Genomic DNA, 15,888 nt, shown 5'->3' with positions numbered 1-15,888 from the left:
GGTCATGTGTGAGGGACAATTCACAGGTAGGACCTATAGGGTTGTATTTAATGTTGTACAACCATAGATCTGCAGGACTTCTGTTTCCTCTCTTCCCCCTATGTGCCCTCAAAACTGTGCTGGAGGGTCCCCCAACCCCCTGGAGCTTATTTTGGGGTTACACTGGAGGTGCTGAAGTGAACAGGAGAGGAAGAAACTGTTGTGCCAGTGGAGCTGCAATGTTGGATATTGACCGTATGCTTCCCCCGCAGGTGTCTATTGTGCAGTTTTAAAAACTGTTTCCTCCACCAGGCTCTAAAAACAGACATGAACCTGGCTAGGGCAGAGGAGGCCATTTGCAGGAGAGCTTGCAGAAAATGTTACACAACACTGCTGCCTGTCCCCTGCCGTACATGTCTCCTGGGTTTCCCATTACAGTGGTACCTCGGGTTACATACAGTTCAGGTTACATACGCTTCAGGTTACATACGCTTCAGGTTACAGACTCTGCTAACCCAGAAATAGTACCTCGGGTTAAGAACTTTGCTTCAGGATGAGAACAGAAATCGTGCAGCGGTGGCGCAGCGGCGGCAGCAGGAGGCCCCATTAGCTAAAGTGGTGCTTCAGGTTAAGAGCAGTTTCAGGTTAAGAACGGACCTCTGGAATGAATTAAATACTTAACCCGAGGTACCACTGTATTTCAACAAACATGTTGGGACTACATTTTCACTAAGTCATGTTCCTGTTTTCACCATTATTCCATTGTGACTCAGCAGTCATGTTGCTGAGGGGAGTGAGAGCTCTTCTACATAGCTATCCTAAAGCTGTCTCTTTTGAACTGAAAACATGCAAAACAACTTAAAATCTAGCACCTGCCTGGGATATTCCATATTACAGGAAGAACAGGCTGAAAGAACCAGGCATAGTAAAAAAGAAAGAATGGGGCTGTGTGACAAAGATTCCCAAGGAGAGACTGAGCCTTTCATTTCTTCTGATAGTATTGAAATGTATTTGCTGCAGCTTCACAACTATATGGGGGCTGCCCTTTCTGCATTTCAAACAGCAGTTAAAAGCACAGATACTTTTTCAAGAAAAAAGGAAGTGGAAACATTAACAGAAGGATGAATTAAATGACCATCAGAACTTTCACAGCATTGATTCTGAGATAATAAATTTGGAGAGGAGGGGGAGGACCCAAACACAAGCATATTCAGATCTCAGGCTATTTACATAAACATGATGGAAATTACAGTGTTTCTTATTCCAGGAAATCAGATTTGTCCACTCTTGTCTACATCTGAACATGTAATAGCAAATGATTCTGCTGTAAGGAAGGAGGTGTCATTTCAACTGAAACGGGAGTTGAAAGAAAATGAATTTTAACCAATACAGGCTGATGATGGCAGAAACAATGTACTTGATTGAAAATGGTGAACCCTTTGCAGGATGCTAAGAGATCTATCTCTTTACCATGGGATTTATTCCTGGGTGTGAGGACTGGCCATTGCCAATTTGCATCTATGTTTTATTCATTTATGCAGAATTTCAATTGCCTAACACTGAAGCTGAGATAAAACAAATGTAGACCAGGTGGAAATTTTAATTTATGAGAAATTAAAACTTGAATGTCCTCAGAATTCAAGTTCAAATCTTTCTGAAATCTCAAGGATGAATTCCTTTGGGATAGGAATGTTCTCTACCATGAGATTCAGAAGGCAGCTATGACATATGTGTGGTCAAACCTTGCCCATCCTGGTAAGACAGCCAGAGAGGGACTGGCCAAATGAACAGAGAAGCTGATTAATGCTTCCTTGAGAATGGGAACTGTACACTCTAGTTTGAAAACTGCAGTCCTTCATCTTCAGCTGAAGAAGCCTCCTCGAGGTCTTACTGTATTGTACAAGTACCAGCCAATATTCAATTTTCCAGTTTGGAGAAAATGCGCTTGAATGTGCATTGTGGTGACACAACTCCAAGATTTCCTGCATAAAAATGATCGTCTTGAACCATCTCAGTCTAGCTTCTGTCCTGGTTTTGACAGTGGAATAACCTTGATTTCCCTAGTGGATATTCAATCTATGTTACGAAGTAGGGCCCTTCCAAACTGGTGTTTCCATTGCAAACGTATTCTGTAATATGTTTTTGACACATTAGTGCATTAGCAATGAGTTTATTCTGCTTCAGTTTGTTCTACAATGCTGCCCCAATGCTACGGCATCATTGCTGTCCAGAGGGGCCATAGCTCAAGAAAAGCAGGACAAAAACAAACCAGAACATTTGTAATATTAAAAATGACAGGATTTCAGCAGGAAATTGTGGGACATGCACTGACTGAAAATGAAGCAGTGTGATTGCGCCACAACTTTTGCAGGTGCAAACAGCCTTGAAAATGAGATCGTGTGTGACTGCCGCAATAACATCATGAGCAGAAAGCATCATGGATGTACAATTAAAAGGATGTCTGCAGGGGCCCCTAGCGATGATGACTGTATCCCTGATGGTACTAGTGGACCTCCAAGTAACTTTTGGTACTATCAACCATGGTATCCTCCTGGCTCATCTTACTTGGTACAAGATTTTATAGTACGGTTGGTCCTTCATGGAGAATAGTGCTGGTGGACACCTGTCTGGCCTTTCATCTATGGTGTCCCTCAAGGTTTCATTTTGTCCTCTATGCTAATTATCATTTACATTAAAATTCAGGGAGGGATCATCTGGGTCATGCCTGTCACTGATATGCAGATGGAGTATAGTACCATCTCCTTACTGTCTTGGTTGGGGAAAGCTGTGGAGGTTCTGAATTGTTGCTTGAAAGCAGTGACGCAGATTGCTTATGAGCAAATGGAAACTGAATCTGGACAATTGTTCTTGGAGTGCTTCCAGACATAGGGCTCCTCATGCTACTAAATAATTGCTGTAAGTTACATGCTGGCTAGCTGTCTGTGGGACCATCTGGGAGAAGGGGGGAGTACATGGAAACATCTGCAGGGATTAGGGCTTAACTGAGAGCTGGGAAGGAGTGGATTTTCCAGCTCCTAAATAAGTTTCCAGGCTCAGTGACCTCATTCATCTAAACTCCAGCCTTTCTGAAATGGACTTCATTGTTGTCCCCTCACTTAATGTAAGAATTTAAGCAACTGCTTACTTCTCTCCCAATGGGACTTTAAAACGACTAACCTTGGTTGACTTGTGCCTATATATGACAGCTGTCATAGGTGGGCAAGTAGCCATTCCTGGCTGAAGGTCAGTTTTCCATACCTTGGACAACAGATCAGAGAGACTGTTAATGCTTGATTTCCCATTTGTTTTAGATGGGGAAACTCCAATTCTGCTTCAGCCGACAAATGCAACTGAGAAAACCCAGCTTATTGGAGACAGTCGTCGCAGCTACCACACCGATTCATAAACTAGAAGCCATTGGAGTCTGACGGTCACCAAAGAAGTTACGGATTGTAAAGTACTGTTACAACATTTTCATATATGGCACTAGGACTGCTGCACTCCTGTGCACACTTAGGTGGAAACAAATCCCACTGAAGTCAGTTGAGACCAGCTTCTGAGAGAACACGCATAGGATAACACAGTAAAAGCTTATCTGAGCAAATCAGGTGTGTTTCTGTACATGTATGCAAGGAATATAAAGTGGGAAAGAACCATTTTTTAAAATGAGTACGCGTGCTAGAGATATCAGAGATATAGAAAGCTGTTCTAGTGTCATGTGTGAAAATGTCCCTAGTCTTCTGCATAATTGCACTTGATTTGTGCTTTAGACAAAGGTGAGTTGGACATAGTTTCTTCTTTAATCCTAGGAGTGTTAGAACTTACACTTCCATTTGCCCTGCTGCTTCCCCTGGGAAAACAAACAAACAAACAAAAGTATGGACGAGCCCTTGGTAGACCTGTCAGATTCTTTCTGTAGTACAGGACTTCAACCATATGAGCCTTAGTGTACTCCCCCCCAACCCTAAAATCTTTTCAGAGCCATTGTACATTTCCGCCATCTTTTTAGTTACTGGAAAGAGGAACCATTGTTCCATTTGGTGAATATATGTATGTGTAAAGTGAGATGTAAGGCTTAAATGATCTCATCCATGGAGGATCATTGTATGATTCTATCAGCTCCTTAGAAGAAGGACTAGGCACCAATTCAAGTAATACATAAAACTGCTTTCAGGTCTGCTGGGGTTCAGTTCTAAGCAACAATTGACTTTATTTAGTGTCCAGTTAGAGGCTCCCAGTAGACACTGGCAACTGTAAATAGTTCAAAGATTATCGTATTTCTCTTCACCAGATGAAAAGCCTGCTCTATATCCATGTTCTGGGCATGCATGGTCCATTGATGGATCAGCAGGCTACATTTGAGCACAAGCCATCTTTACTGCAAAATAAATTGCAACTAGCAATCCATAGTTTTCAACCCTGTATTCACACTTGATGCATGCATGGCAAATGGGAAGTAACAGAATTTACACATACACAGCTGTGCTCACAAAAACATCCATACAGCCCAATCTGAAGTGTGTTTACTTAGAAGTTGAATGGTATTTACTCCCAGATAAGTGTTCATAAGTACACAGCCCGATCCTCCTATTGTGCATAATCTATAAATTTCAATTTATCTGATGTATGTGAGCAGTCCATGTCATCAATGGTTTTGTTTTACCCTAGGACCTAATTAATTAATTAATTAATTAATTAAGGGCTTCATGTTCCTTAAAGAAAATCTCTAGCCATTAGAATATCATAAATTTCAGATAGCGAAAAGGGGGGAAACAACCCCAAGTTGCCCAGAGATAGTGAGAAACCTGGTAAAGAGGCCATTCCTGGAGCATTCTACTTCTTAGGGAATGGGGTTGAACCAGCCCTGCTTCTATGACCTATATGTAAGAATGCAAACAAGCACTGATTAACTGTGAACTGATAGCTGAGATTTATTTTGCAATAGAAGAATATGTAGTTCAGTGTACATACAGATGTTTCAGTTGAGCTGGACTGTGCACGCATGGAAGAAGAGCATAGAAGCAAGTGTTTCAGTTGATGAATTCAGACAGAATCATGGCTGCAACCTTGTGCACACTTACCTGAGAATTTACTTGTGAATTTGGTGAGACTGGCATCCAAGTAAAATGTGCACAGGATTAGGCTGGAAACTTGTTCATTTGAAGAATGGAAGGAATCCAGAGCATGAAAAAAGCCAGAATACTACCTTGAGAACAAATATAGTGATATGCGTGGAACCAATCAGTTGTTACAGTTGCAGTCTTATCGTTTGTAAGAGGTCAAGAATAGGATGCATTTTCGATATTCTAAACTCAGTATTTGATATGTTAGTTATTTGGCAACATCATTTATCATTCATCACATAGCTTGGCTTGTTTGTTAATCATCTGTGTTGATGTGTTCACTATTTCAGAAGCACATCAAGTGACTGGTAACAAATGAACCTTGCATAACTGGAAATATAAAACACGTTGTCTCCATTACATCACTCTATACTTTGAATTTGTTGCTGTACTCATTTCAGAATGTACTGTGTACACTGATGTTGACTTTTGCTGTCCAATATATAACATGAACAATAAAGATTGCAAGAGTTACACATGCACCAACTGTTCTTTCCCCCTGCTATGAAACATATTAAATATACTTATAAACTTGAGTCTCTTCCTCTACCTTTTTCAGAACATTATCTTCTTCATATTAATGACATTATTTCTCCTTGAGTTTCAAAGCATTTTTGAATTCTTCATGCTTTTGGCTGTTCAGTTCTCTGCTGCCTTTTGCATCCCTTCTCTCTCAATCTATGATGCCTACTGCTGCCTTTGTTATGCCCTTTCTCATTTAGACTCATATGGCCTCATTTAATTTCATATTCTTTGTTTTGCTGCTTCTCAGCCTTGGTTGTCTTCTTCCTTACATTATTTTTGTTCCTATGTTGGAGCCAGTCAAGACCTCTGGTGCAAATCTTATTTTAAATTTAAGTCAATTTTAAATTTGCAGGCAAGGATGCATAAGGGGGTGTCCTCTCCCCAACTCTATAGAACCAAGCATATATTAGGTGCTTTACATAAGATACCGATTTGAAAAGAGGAATAACTGCCTAAAATATCCAAACTGCCAATTTTTAGAAGGTAGTTGCCAGAGCAACTTGTAAAATGAGGTAACCATGTGCAGCAATGAATTGCTCAAAATAGCTCCCAGTTTACAAACAGACTCAACCCTGTGCAAATTATGGCTGGTGAGTGGACAGTGGACCAGTGTTGTTGATTAAGGGGCAGCTAAAAATCACTCACCTATAACAATGGACTTCTGTATTACTGTATTGGGAAAAGCAATGGACAACTTCAGAGCTTAGCCGAGCCCCAGGGGTTTCACATCTGGCTCAAACTGTACTCTCTCCTAATGAACTTTTGTTTACGGTGCACCTTTCTCCCAAAGGCCAACCTAGACAAGTAGTTCCCTTTACATAGCTGGTTTTTAAAATAAATACGTGAAGATCAGACCAGATGGGAACCCTTTGCCCTGACACAGCCCTAGTTGGAATTGGACGCACACACCACACCTGCTATTCACAATGGGAGGAACACTACCCAAGAGTGGCCACACCATGCCTAGTCTAGTCCTAAGGCAACCTTTTTCAACCCAGAAACTTCTAGACAATTCTGGACTACACTTCCCATCACCCCCTGCCAACATTGTCAAGGATGATGAGAGCTGTAGTCCAAAATCTGTGGAGGACACCAGGTTAGGAAAGGCTGACCCATGGCCTGAAACTCAGAAGAGCTTTTTAACTCTGCCATCACCAGTGCAAGCAGTTCGGGCACACCTCTCCTCCATTTCTTTTCCACCCACATACATGGTCACATGAAGTTCATGAAAAGACTCATGAACCATATGAAATGAAAAATGTCCTTTTAAAATCATTTTTAAGGAAGCAGCAAAACACCACATTTTTTCCCAGAGCCTGTAAAAGTATGCAACTAAAAAACCCGATCCAACTTTATTTGGCAAAACGAAAACATTTCTGCCCCCAAGCCCCCTTGTGCTTGTTTTATAACTCTGTCCTAAAGATAAACCAGCTTGACCAGAAATTTGAGCCTCTGCAGCTGAAGCTCAGATCATATAGGTATTATTCATAGGCAGGGCAAGTGGAGATCAGCCCAGTACCTCCACGACCGAAATAGTGAAAAGCCAATGAACCTTAGCGATGGGGCGCAGGGCGCAATAAAATAAAATTCCACAAACCACTTACTTGAGCTTTTAATTGATTTAAATAAATCGTTTTGGATTGGTGTTTTCATTTATACCACGTGGTTAACTGGGAGAGGGTGCGTGCGTGCTGGGGCGAACCTGGACCATTGCTCACTGCTCCGGGGCCTAGCTCTGCTTCTACTTAAACGTCGTTGGCAAGCGAGATCAATTTAAGATCCAACGCACTGAAACAACACGGCGACCATTGCTGCCGCTAACGCTATTTTCCTTCCCCAAAACTTACCCGTAAATCCGCTTCCGTGAATGACCTCTTCCGAAATGGAGGAGCCCGTTGCATTTTGTTATAAAACAGTTAATCTGTGCGAGGAGGGGGAAAAAACGCGCCTCCTTCGAGCCGGAATCGAACCAGCGACCTAAGGATTTCAGTAGCCGATCACTCCTACAGTCCTCCGCTCTACCAGCTGAGCTATCGAAGGGACTTGGCGAGCTGGTTGTCAGAGAAGCTAAAGAATGCATGCTAAAGTGGCTCGCTGTAAGCCGAAGTTAGGACTGCATGTAGGAAGCGCAAGGTGGCGCTGGAAGTCGCAGGCGTGCACGAGTTGCAAAGGCTGGCGTTGCTCGCGGGCTTTGAATGCGTTCCCTGGCATCGTGCACTTGAAACTCCTGCGTGCTACCTACTGGGGTGGAGAAGGGTGGATCCTTGTGCGGATAGGGAAAGAGGAAACAGCCTATTATTGCCCTGAGTGCACACAGGGAGTTAACAAACTAGGGGTGAAACGTGGTCCAGAATGTGCTGAGAACCAGACTGTGGATGCAAAATAGAGGATTTATCATGTTTAAGTTTATATGGCTTGGCGTTGTTTACAAAACCCCTCTCGCGGGCTGGGCCAGTGGCGCAATGGATAACGCGTCTGACTACGGATCAGAAGATTGTAGGTTCGACTCCTGCCTGGCTCGGTGGTGGTTCACTTTTGCGGCAACACTGAATGTATTTTAAGATATTATAAAATACAGTATACTATGGAAGGGAAAAGCCAGAGTTTGGTAGGCTGACTTGCCAAAACCTGTTCTCCATCCCCTGCACAATCTTCTCCTCTAGATAAACGTGGATCTGAAGCGAGAAGACCACAAGATGGTAACTCAGTACATGATGCTCTTTAAGAAGCCAAAGAAGATGTAAATAATGAATTATAATAAAATGTCCGCTAATACGATTTCGAAATTACTATAAGGGCATCATGGTTGCAAAAAGTGCATATTAACCAACAGCTTCAACCCTGACTTCATTCAAACAGGAAAAGCCAGGGGATTCCAGAAAGGTAAGGTGTATGGGAACAATTGGTATATTTTAGTACACATAGCACATCAAAATGTAGGCAATTGTTTATAACAGAACCTGAGCAGTAAGTTCTGTTTAAGGACAAACAGAGCAATCTAATGAGAAGTATGGCCCGTTGAATTCAGTGCATTTTATTCCCAGATAAACGTGTTTAAGATTGAAGCCTAAGAAGCCTAAAACGTGATATTCAGTCTTCCACTATCTAAATTCGCACATACCTGTAAAAGAGCATATCACATCTATGATAAAGACCCGGGATTTCTGAAGCAACCCCGATTAAACTCACTAAATCTGCAACCTAAGAGTATTTAACAAGGTTTAAACATTTCAGTGTTGAATTTAGAAAACAACATTAAAATGGACCACTGCGAGCCAGGCAGGAGTCGAACCTACAATCTTCTGATCCGTAGTCAGACGCGTTATCCATTGCGCCACTGGCCCCTTATTTGGGTGGGCTGTTTGCAAAATCATAAACCAGAATTTAGAGAATGTTAGCTGGATAACAGCGTTTTGGAAACCATGAACAAGTCAGGGTGTTATTCTTTATTCTGCACTTATTCTGACAGGTACAACAAATTCAGGAGCAGGCGATATGCAACACAAAACAAAATGTGATCATTATGGTGGTGCGGACAGCGCTCTGTTTAGCTAAAGCTCGTTTAGGACGAGCAAATAATAAAATTGGATCTGAGGATGAGACTGTACTCCTGGCATTTCTCTGCAGGAAGAACGAGAGACCAGTGCAGGAGAAGGAATTCGCAAAGCACAGCTCCTCTACAATTACTCTGTGCAGCTGTTTGGAAAGTGCCAAGTTACATTTGTTATTACCCATTGTTCAAAAATGCACTCGTCTCCAGCCTACATTTGGGTGGATTATCAGGTTGTCCTGGAAAACTCAGAACTGGGATAGTTTCCGTGCATGTGTATGTGCAGCTCGTGATACATTCTGCGCATGCTCGAATGCAAAGTGCCTTCTTGCTACTGGCGGTTGTGTATCTCTCGGGAAAGGCGTGTGTATGTCCCTTCGATAGCTCAGCTGGTAGAGCGGAGGACTGTAGAGGAACTGCTTCTAAAGGAATCCTTAGGTCGCTGGTTCGATTCCGGCTCGAAGGAGATGTGTTTTTTGTGATGGACCTGGCCGTCCGCTCTTTATAATTCAAGAGTGTGGTGTATTATCAGAAGATGTGGTCCATCCACCTCCACCGCAAAACGACGAAGAAATAAGGTGTCTGATTGTTATAGTATCTTACACTTGGCAATCGTCATTCTGAAGCATAAAATACCATATTTTCATATTGCAGAATAAATGTGCCGCTACCGTTCCTTTGGAAAGAACATCATTATTCTGCTTTTTAAAAAAAGATAAAGGAGGGGGAGAAAGATGGATTGGAGACTACTGTCCAGCCAGGCTAATAAAATAGAATTGTTGATGTATAGTTGCATTGCTTCCGAATATAGAATCAGCCCTTTAAGCAGCTGTTTTTACCACACCATCGATTTTTCATGGGTGACACTCTGGAATCTTTTTGTGGTACCCGCTCAGGCTTTCCAAGCAAAGGATGATTCTCGCCTTTTCCAGCTCCTTATCCACATCCCAAGCATGCTTTTATTAATTTCATTAATTGATTATTTTTTAGGAGCATGTTTACTAGGGATGACGCCAAATAAACCTTATTTCTGAGTAAACATGTGTATCATTGTACAAGTAATCCATTAAAACCGTATATGGTTTGGTTATTAATACCAATCAGTCTCGATGGAGAGCACAGGGGGCAAAACCTTGCAAGGCAGAAGTGGAGTGACCTAGTGGAGTGGGGCCCCAGATGAGGCAGAAAGACCCTGGATGGGGGACAGGTTGAGGTTTCCCAGGGGAATAAAGGTTTGCTTTTTGAGGCATTGTCTTTGTGATTTGTTTGTGTGGGTTTGAGGTCCTGCTACTGTTCCCAGGGCTGGATTAAGACCTTAAGAAGCCCTAAGCACTTAAAAGATTTTGGTGACCCCAAATATAGCTAATTCAAAATAGAAACAATAATAAACTGTAAAACAAATTTTTATTTTTTGAAATGAAACAAAACCTACAGTAAGATGGAAAATAATGTTTATTTTCTATACTTCCACTTTATTTATATTTGGGGGGGAAATCCCCTCCTTTTTCTAAATGCAAAGTCTTTGATCAGATCATCAAAAGTAATCTCAGGTGACACATCTGCTTGTATATCTAGTAGAGATAAAGCATCCACCCTGCTTTGTTGCAAGGTTGTTCAGTTGGGATTTTTATTATACTTCATATGAGAAAAGGAGTGCTCAGCTGACCATTAATGTTCAAAATCTGGCAATGGAAAATTTCTGTCATGCCCCCTCCTTCCCATGATGCCCTAAGCTTATTTTGCTTAATGGTTGGTCCGGCCCTGGCTGTTCCTCTCTCAGATGGATGACCTAGTCTGCGTGTGAGAAAGAAATCTATGATTAATGGATGATGGATAAAAAGAAAATTCCACCCCCTGCAGAATTTAGCCACCCCAAATATTTACTTTTGAATTCCCAAATTGGCATGCAATAAACCTAGTACAGTGGTACCTCTGGTTGCGGACACGATCCGTTCCGGGGTGCCATTCGCACCCTAAAAAGTCCATAACCAGAGTGGCGCTTCTGCACATGTGCAAAGCGCATTAGAGTGCTTCTGCGCATGTGTGAACCGTGCAGAACATGTGTGCGCATGGCAAAACCTGGAAGTAAACACTTTAGGGTTTGCCGTATTCTTAACCCGAAAAAACACATGAAGCATTCGCAAGAAGAGGTATGACTGTATCTTGTCATCAATAGCACATTTATGCACATCTAGGATCATAGAACTGTAGAGTTGGAAGGGACACCAAGGGCCATCTAGTCCAATCCCCTGCAAGGCTGAAATCTCAACTAAAGCATCCAAGACAGATGGCCATGCAACCTCTACTTAAAAACCACCAAGGAAGGAGAGCCCACAACCTCCTAAAGGAGACCGTTCCACTGCCAAAAAGCTCTTACTGTCAGAAAAAATTTCCTGATGTTGAGTCGGAATCTCCTTTCTTGTCCCAGTATATATAGGATTGTAGTCTACATCCACTTTGTCTCTTGAGTATGCAGATAGTAATATATTACACCCAGTGCTTTCTTTTCAAAAAAAAAAAAATGTTTTGGGGGTACTCTCATTTTGACTCAAGAAAATCATCATTTTATAGTTCAAATCAGGGAAAATAAATGCAGTAAAAGGATAAAAGTACAAAGATTCACAAAATGTTTAGGGGTATGCGTACCCCTGCGTACCCCCAGAAAAAAAGCACTGATTACATCTGCATATAGGTTGACCTAACCCACAAAGGCACACACCTCCATTGTCCCCCAATGGCAGACGGATGCCAGCAATAACAGACATCTGTATGTACTGCAACGAGATTTCCTTTTCAGCATGCTTTATGTAGGCTGAGCACTGTAAACATGAGATTCTTGCAAAACGTACTTTACCAGCAGAGTTATCTGAAGAGTTTTGATTAGTTCCATTTTATCTGTCAATAACATAACCTACCAGCAGCATGCACAGTATGAAGGCAGGCACTACAGTTTGCTACAGTAAGTGTGATGGATATTTGGCTTAAACTTGTAGACATGATACGTACCGCTTGTACAGTTGTGTGATGAAGTATTGGCAAATAGCAGCACAGATGGCTTTGCCCTAAGATTAGGCCCCACATGCCAGACGTGATCTGGGAAATTGTCATTTTAAAAATAACTTCAGAGCGAGTGCCAAGATTTGAGAGATCCATGTGTCTAATAAACAGATAGAAACGCAGCATGGCCCGGTGCTGGAACTTAGTTATTGGGATTATCCTATGGCCATGGAACCCAGCAAGAATTATCACCTCGGCTCAGCCAATAAAAATGGCATGCACCTTCACCATTTTCCTGAGTACTTTAATCAGGGGGATGGGTTTAGGTTGCAAAAAAATTTTAAGTACTTAAAAAAAACCCTCTTCCAAAATAGCCACAGTTAGAGCTTGTCTACACAGAATATTACAAATTACGTCTCCCCCCACCCCAAGCAATGGGTGAGGTGGCACAGTGGTACTGAAGAGTCTTCTCCCCCTCTGGTTGCCTCAAAGGCAAGAATAACAAGCAGTTCGTATTTTATAGTCCTTTTTATTCAGTCATCTGGTTGCAAGACAAGAATCCATGTCTTGAGGCGTTGGCTACTCTGAGCTCCACCTCTTCCGTCCCCAACAACACCCTGAGTGCCAATGGGAAGCCCTAGGAGTCCCATCCCTCTGCCTTTTTTATTCTAGAATGCGGAGGGACCGACGGGCCCATGGAGATGGAGGATCCCCCGTACTCTCTAGGGAGGTCTCTGCCGGCTGCACCTTCACCTCCCCTGCCTCCTCCATTATCTCGTAACTAGGCAATTCTTCCTTGAACAGTATAGCATCTCTATCTCTCTCTCTCTCTCTCTCTCTCTCTCTCTCTCTCTCTCCACCTGAAACTGCTGTAGACAAGGGGGCCCTGAAGCTTCTCCCTCCTCCTCCTCTTCAGAGGGAATCTTATCAGACTGAGTGCACACTTCCCAGGCTTCCTGTTCTGACCATTCCCTGCCACTGCCACTTGAAAAAGTCTTTCAAATTTCAGTGGCACTGTGTGTGAGGACCGAATTCTGTGCCCATCCCCCACCTCTTGCCTTCTGTTCTACTCAGCTTACTACATCAAAGTTGTGATTCTCCTGTGGCAACCCCTAGGCTCAGCTCCCATTGGGGTGCCTCTGCTCACATGTACAGGTAAGGGCATTGTTGCTTTAGAATGACATGTGCATAAATAATGTGCAAAATATCAAGCAAATTAAACTGTCAGCGAGGTGTTGAAACGAACCATGTGGTGGAAGTGTCAGATGGCCTATGATTTCGGGAGGCAAAGAGCACATACCGTAATGTAAGTTGTGGAAATGTAAGGCTTGATAGGAATTTATTTTTGTTAATGATGGATCGTTTTGTTAGGTATCTTAATTTATAAGAAACAATGAGACAAAGAATAAGAAGGTGATGGTAAATTCAATCTGCGAGACAGCTAATACTATTTCAGGTGAGAGGATCTGGGTCAAATGTAGACCTGATGATGAGGGTACAGCTGTATTACCTGAGTACTCTGCCTTTTTTTTTTAGTTCACTTGACGGGACAGACTTTGTTGGCTGTGTGCCCACGGAATAACCAAGAAACCCAATGAAGCCCTTTTTATTTGAAAATCCAGGAATCTTAGTTATGCCTTCATTTTCTCTTGAAATGTGCTCACAGCACTATATAATAACTGCACATTGTTTATGAGTTGCTTCCATTGCCCAGGTCTCTTTCTCCGATGTTGCATTTCTGTTGTTGTAGAGATGGCCATCTCCGTATGCACAAACACACACACACATATTATTTATTGTGCTAATGTCACTTGATTGAGGATTTTGAGGATATTATCCTATGTATCAAAAGTGTGATGGTGGCAATTCTTTTTACCATGCCAAAAGTTTCCTATCACTTTCTTTTCTTCTGTCACCTTGCTTTCCCCTGCTGCAGCGAAGCCTTGAAGAACCAGGCTGCATTCTCCAGTCAGCTTAACATTTTAGTTTTTTCCAGAAGGGTAAGTGCTGCATGTGTTGGTGGCAACTGTCCGTTTCTCCCCCTTCCTTCTTAAACGCAAGAATGTTGATCTCTCACCCCTGTGAGCCGTCACCTGTCTAAATCTGTCCTTGTGTCAGATGCATATATGGAGAAAGTGAGTATGGCAACCAGTGACGTTCTGCTTCTAAAATAGACCCAGCTCTCTTCACTCAGTTAAAACAATGTCCTCCAGGGAAAGATCCTCAAAGGACATTTGATCTCACAAGCTTTGGAATTCTTTTAAGGGACCTAACCCGGAAACCGCTCGGCAGCACCCTAACTCTGAGCCTATGCTCCTTGGAATCGCTAGGAGATGAGCACCTCTCTTAATTACAAGTCTTTTTCCAAAGAGCAGCAAACTATGGATAACTTGGAGAAGCAGCTTATTTGTCCCATATGCTTAGAGATGTTTACTAAGCCAGTGGTTATCCTCCCCTGTCAGCACAACCTCTGCAGAAAATGTGCCAACGATATCTTCCAGGTAGATCTATTAAACTTTTTAAAATTCCAATAAATGTTTATAAAACTTTCATGTTACAAAGGGGAGGGGTATCATTTAATAAACAGGATTCTCTTTAAAAGCAAAAAAATGAGAGAATTAACTAGGCACATGGGTTCTTTGTTATTTATTTTATGTGTGATTTTGAATCTGTTACATTTGTAAATGTCCCTTTTATTTATATAGGCTGAAATGTTATTTCAAGTATTTAGAGATATTAACACACATACCCATTCCTGTTGTTCCACAACACCTCTAAAAATGGCAAATTTCTCTCTAGCATAAGTTGTCATTATATTATTAGCTTCCAGGCTTGAGCAACATTATATTTGCAGCTATTTCTCTTTCTGTGTACTTTTTGGGCAGTATTTTTCCTGGTAGTTTGGCTCTGATGACCTGATCCAGGTCCCCTGAAGTCATCAGAGTCACTGCATCCAGGTATTAGATCATATCTTAAGCAGATAGTGTGAGATGGACCTTGTGATGTGGAAGTGAGAGCAGTTGTCAGAAATAACTGTGAAATAATGCATGCTTAGCTTTACAACTTTGTTTATTGTTTGGCAAGAACAGGCCTCGAACCCTTACCTGCCAACCAGAGGAGGCACAACTGTGGCATCAGGAGGTCGATTCCGCTGTCCATCTTGTAGACATGAAGTAGTTCTGGACAGGCATGGAGTGTATGGTCTTCAAAGGAACCTGTTGGTGGAAAATATAATTGATATTTACAAGCAGGAATCTACCAGGTAATGGACTGATTTTTGTCCTTGAAGGATTGCCTATGGATGCAGGTTGCTGACTTGGTTGTGTTTGCCACAGAAACACATGGATTGGATTCCCCAAGCCCCAAATTGAGACTTCTATCATAAAACTGAGCTATTGCTGCCCATTCCCTGTTAGAACCTCTTTCCCCTACACCATTCTTATTTTAATTCCTCAAGTCAACCTGGAGCTTTTATCTCCAGCTAGCTATAGAAAGAGAAAGCAATAGCAATGAGCAGTGCTTTTTTTCAGGGGGTACTCAAAACTACGCAGTACGGCACTTCTTTTGTTGTTGTTGTTAAAAAGTGTGGCACTTACTGTAACAACTTCATGGTAAAAAGGTAAAGGGATCCCTGACTGTTAGGTCCAGTCGCGGACGACTCTGGGGTTGCGGTGCTCATCTCGCTTTATTGGCCAATGGAGCTGGCGTACAGCC

The 15,888-nt window shown here is 42.2% G+C and overlaps 2 protein-coding genes, 1 long non-coding RNA gene and 4 other non-coding genes across 20 annotated transcripts in view; 4 read left to right on the top strand and 3 right to left on the bottom strand.

The window, feature by feature from the left end:
• Window positions 1-4,745, top strand: part of DNAJC5B (DnaJ heat shock protein family (Hsp40) member C5 beta) — a 30,132-nt gene extending 25,387 nt beyond the window's left edge. For all 7 annotated transcript variants that reach the window (XM_028736835.2, XM_028736830.2, XM_028736831.2 and 4 more), the window contains exon 5: window positions 3,291-4,745. In XM_028736835.2, the coding sequence (XP_028592668.2) occupies window positions 3,291-3,385 (95 nt within the window). In that variant the 3' untranslated portion in view covers window positions 3,386-4,745. The remainder of the gene's footprint in view (window positions 1-3,290) is intronic.
• Window positions 4,746-4,885: 140 nt separating this feature from the next.
• On the bottom strand, window positions 4,886-7,778 carry LOC144328696 (uncharacterized). The gene is made up of 2 exons (XR_013393907.1): window positions 7,475-7,778; window positions 4,886-5,129 (listed from the first exon to the last, which is right to left on the bottom strand). It is a non-coding gene; the product is annotated as an uncharacterized LOC144328696 (long non-coding RNA).
• TRNAY-GUA (transfer RNA tyrosine (anticodon GUA)) lies at window positions 7,577-7,667 on the bottom strand. The gene is given in 2 exon segments: window positions 7,577-7,612; window positions 7,631-7,667. It is a non-coding gene; the product is annotated as a tRNA-Tyr (tRNA).
• A 297-nt stretch (window positions 7,779-8,075) lies between the features above and the next one.
• Window positions 8,076-8,148, top strand: TRNAR-ACG (transfer RNA arginine (anticodon ACG)). The gene has a single exon. It is a non-coding gene; the product is annotated as a tRNA-Arg (tRNA).
• A 750-nt stretch (window positions 8,149-8,898) lies between these two features.
• On the bottom strand, window positions 8,899-8,971 carry TRNAR-ACG (transfer RNA arginine (anticodon ACG)). The gene has a single exon. It is a non-coding gene; the product is annotated as a tRNA-Arg (tRNA).
• Window positions 8,972-9,551: 580 nt separating this feature from the next.
• On the top strand, window positions 9,552-9,643 carry TRNAY-GUA (transfer RNA tyrosine (anticodon GUA)). Its single transcript is given in 2 exon segments — window positions 9,552-9,588; window positions 9,608-9,643. It is a non-coding gene; the product is annotated as a tRNA-Tyr (tRNA).
• Window positions 9,644-13,141: 3,498 nt separating this feature from the next.
• TRIM55 (tripartite motif containing 55) overlaps window positions 13,142-15,888 on the top strand; it is a 40,756-nt gene continuing 38,009 nt past the window's right edge. For 2 of the 8 annotated variants that reach the window (XM_028736823.2, XM_028736822.2), the window contains exons 1-3: window positions 13,145-13,329; window positions 13,711-14,675; window positions 15,264-15,436. In XM_028736823.2, the coding sequence (XP_028592656.1) occupies window positions 14,508-14,675; window positions 15,264-15,436 (341 nt within the window). In that variant the 5' untranslated portion in view covers window positions 13,145-13,329; window positions 13,711-14,507. The other 6 variants (XM_077932960.1, XM_077932962.1, XM_077932963.1 and 3 more) reach the window with 6 other exon arrangements.

The sequence above is a fragment of the Podarcis muralis genome, chromosome 8 (assembly GCF_964188315.1).
Source record: "Podarcis muralis chromosome 8, rPodMur119.hap1.1, whole genome shotgun sequence".
Lineage (NCBI taxonomy): Eukaryota > Metazoa > Chordata > Lepidosauria > Squamata > Lacertidae > Podarcis > Podarcis muralis.
Note: the sequence above shows the minus strand (reverse complement) of the source record. Positions and strands in the feature narration are given on the sequence as shown.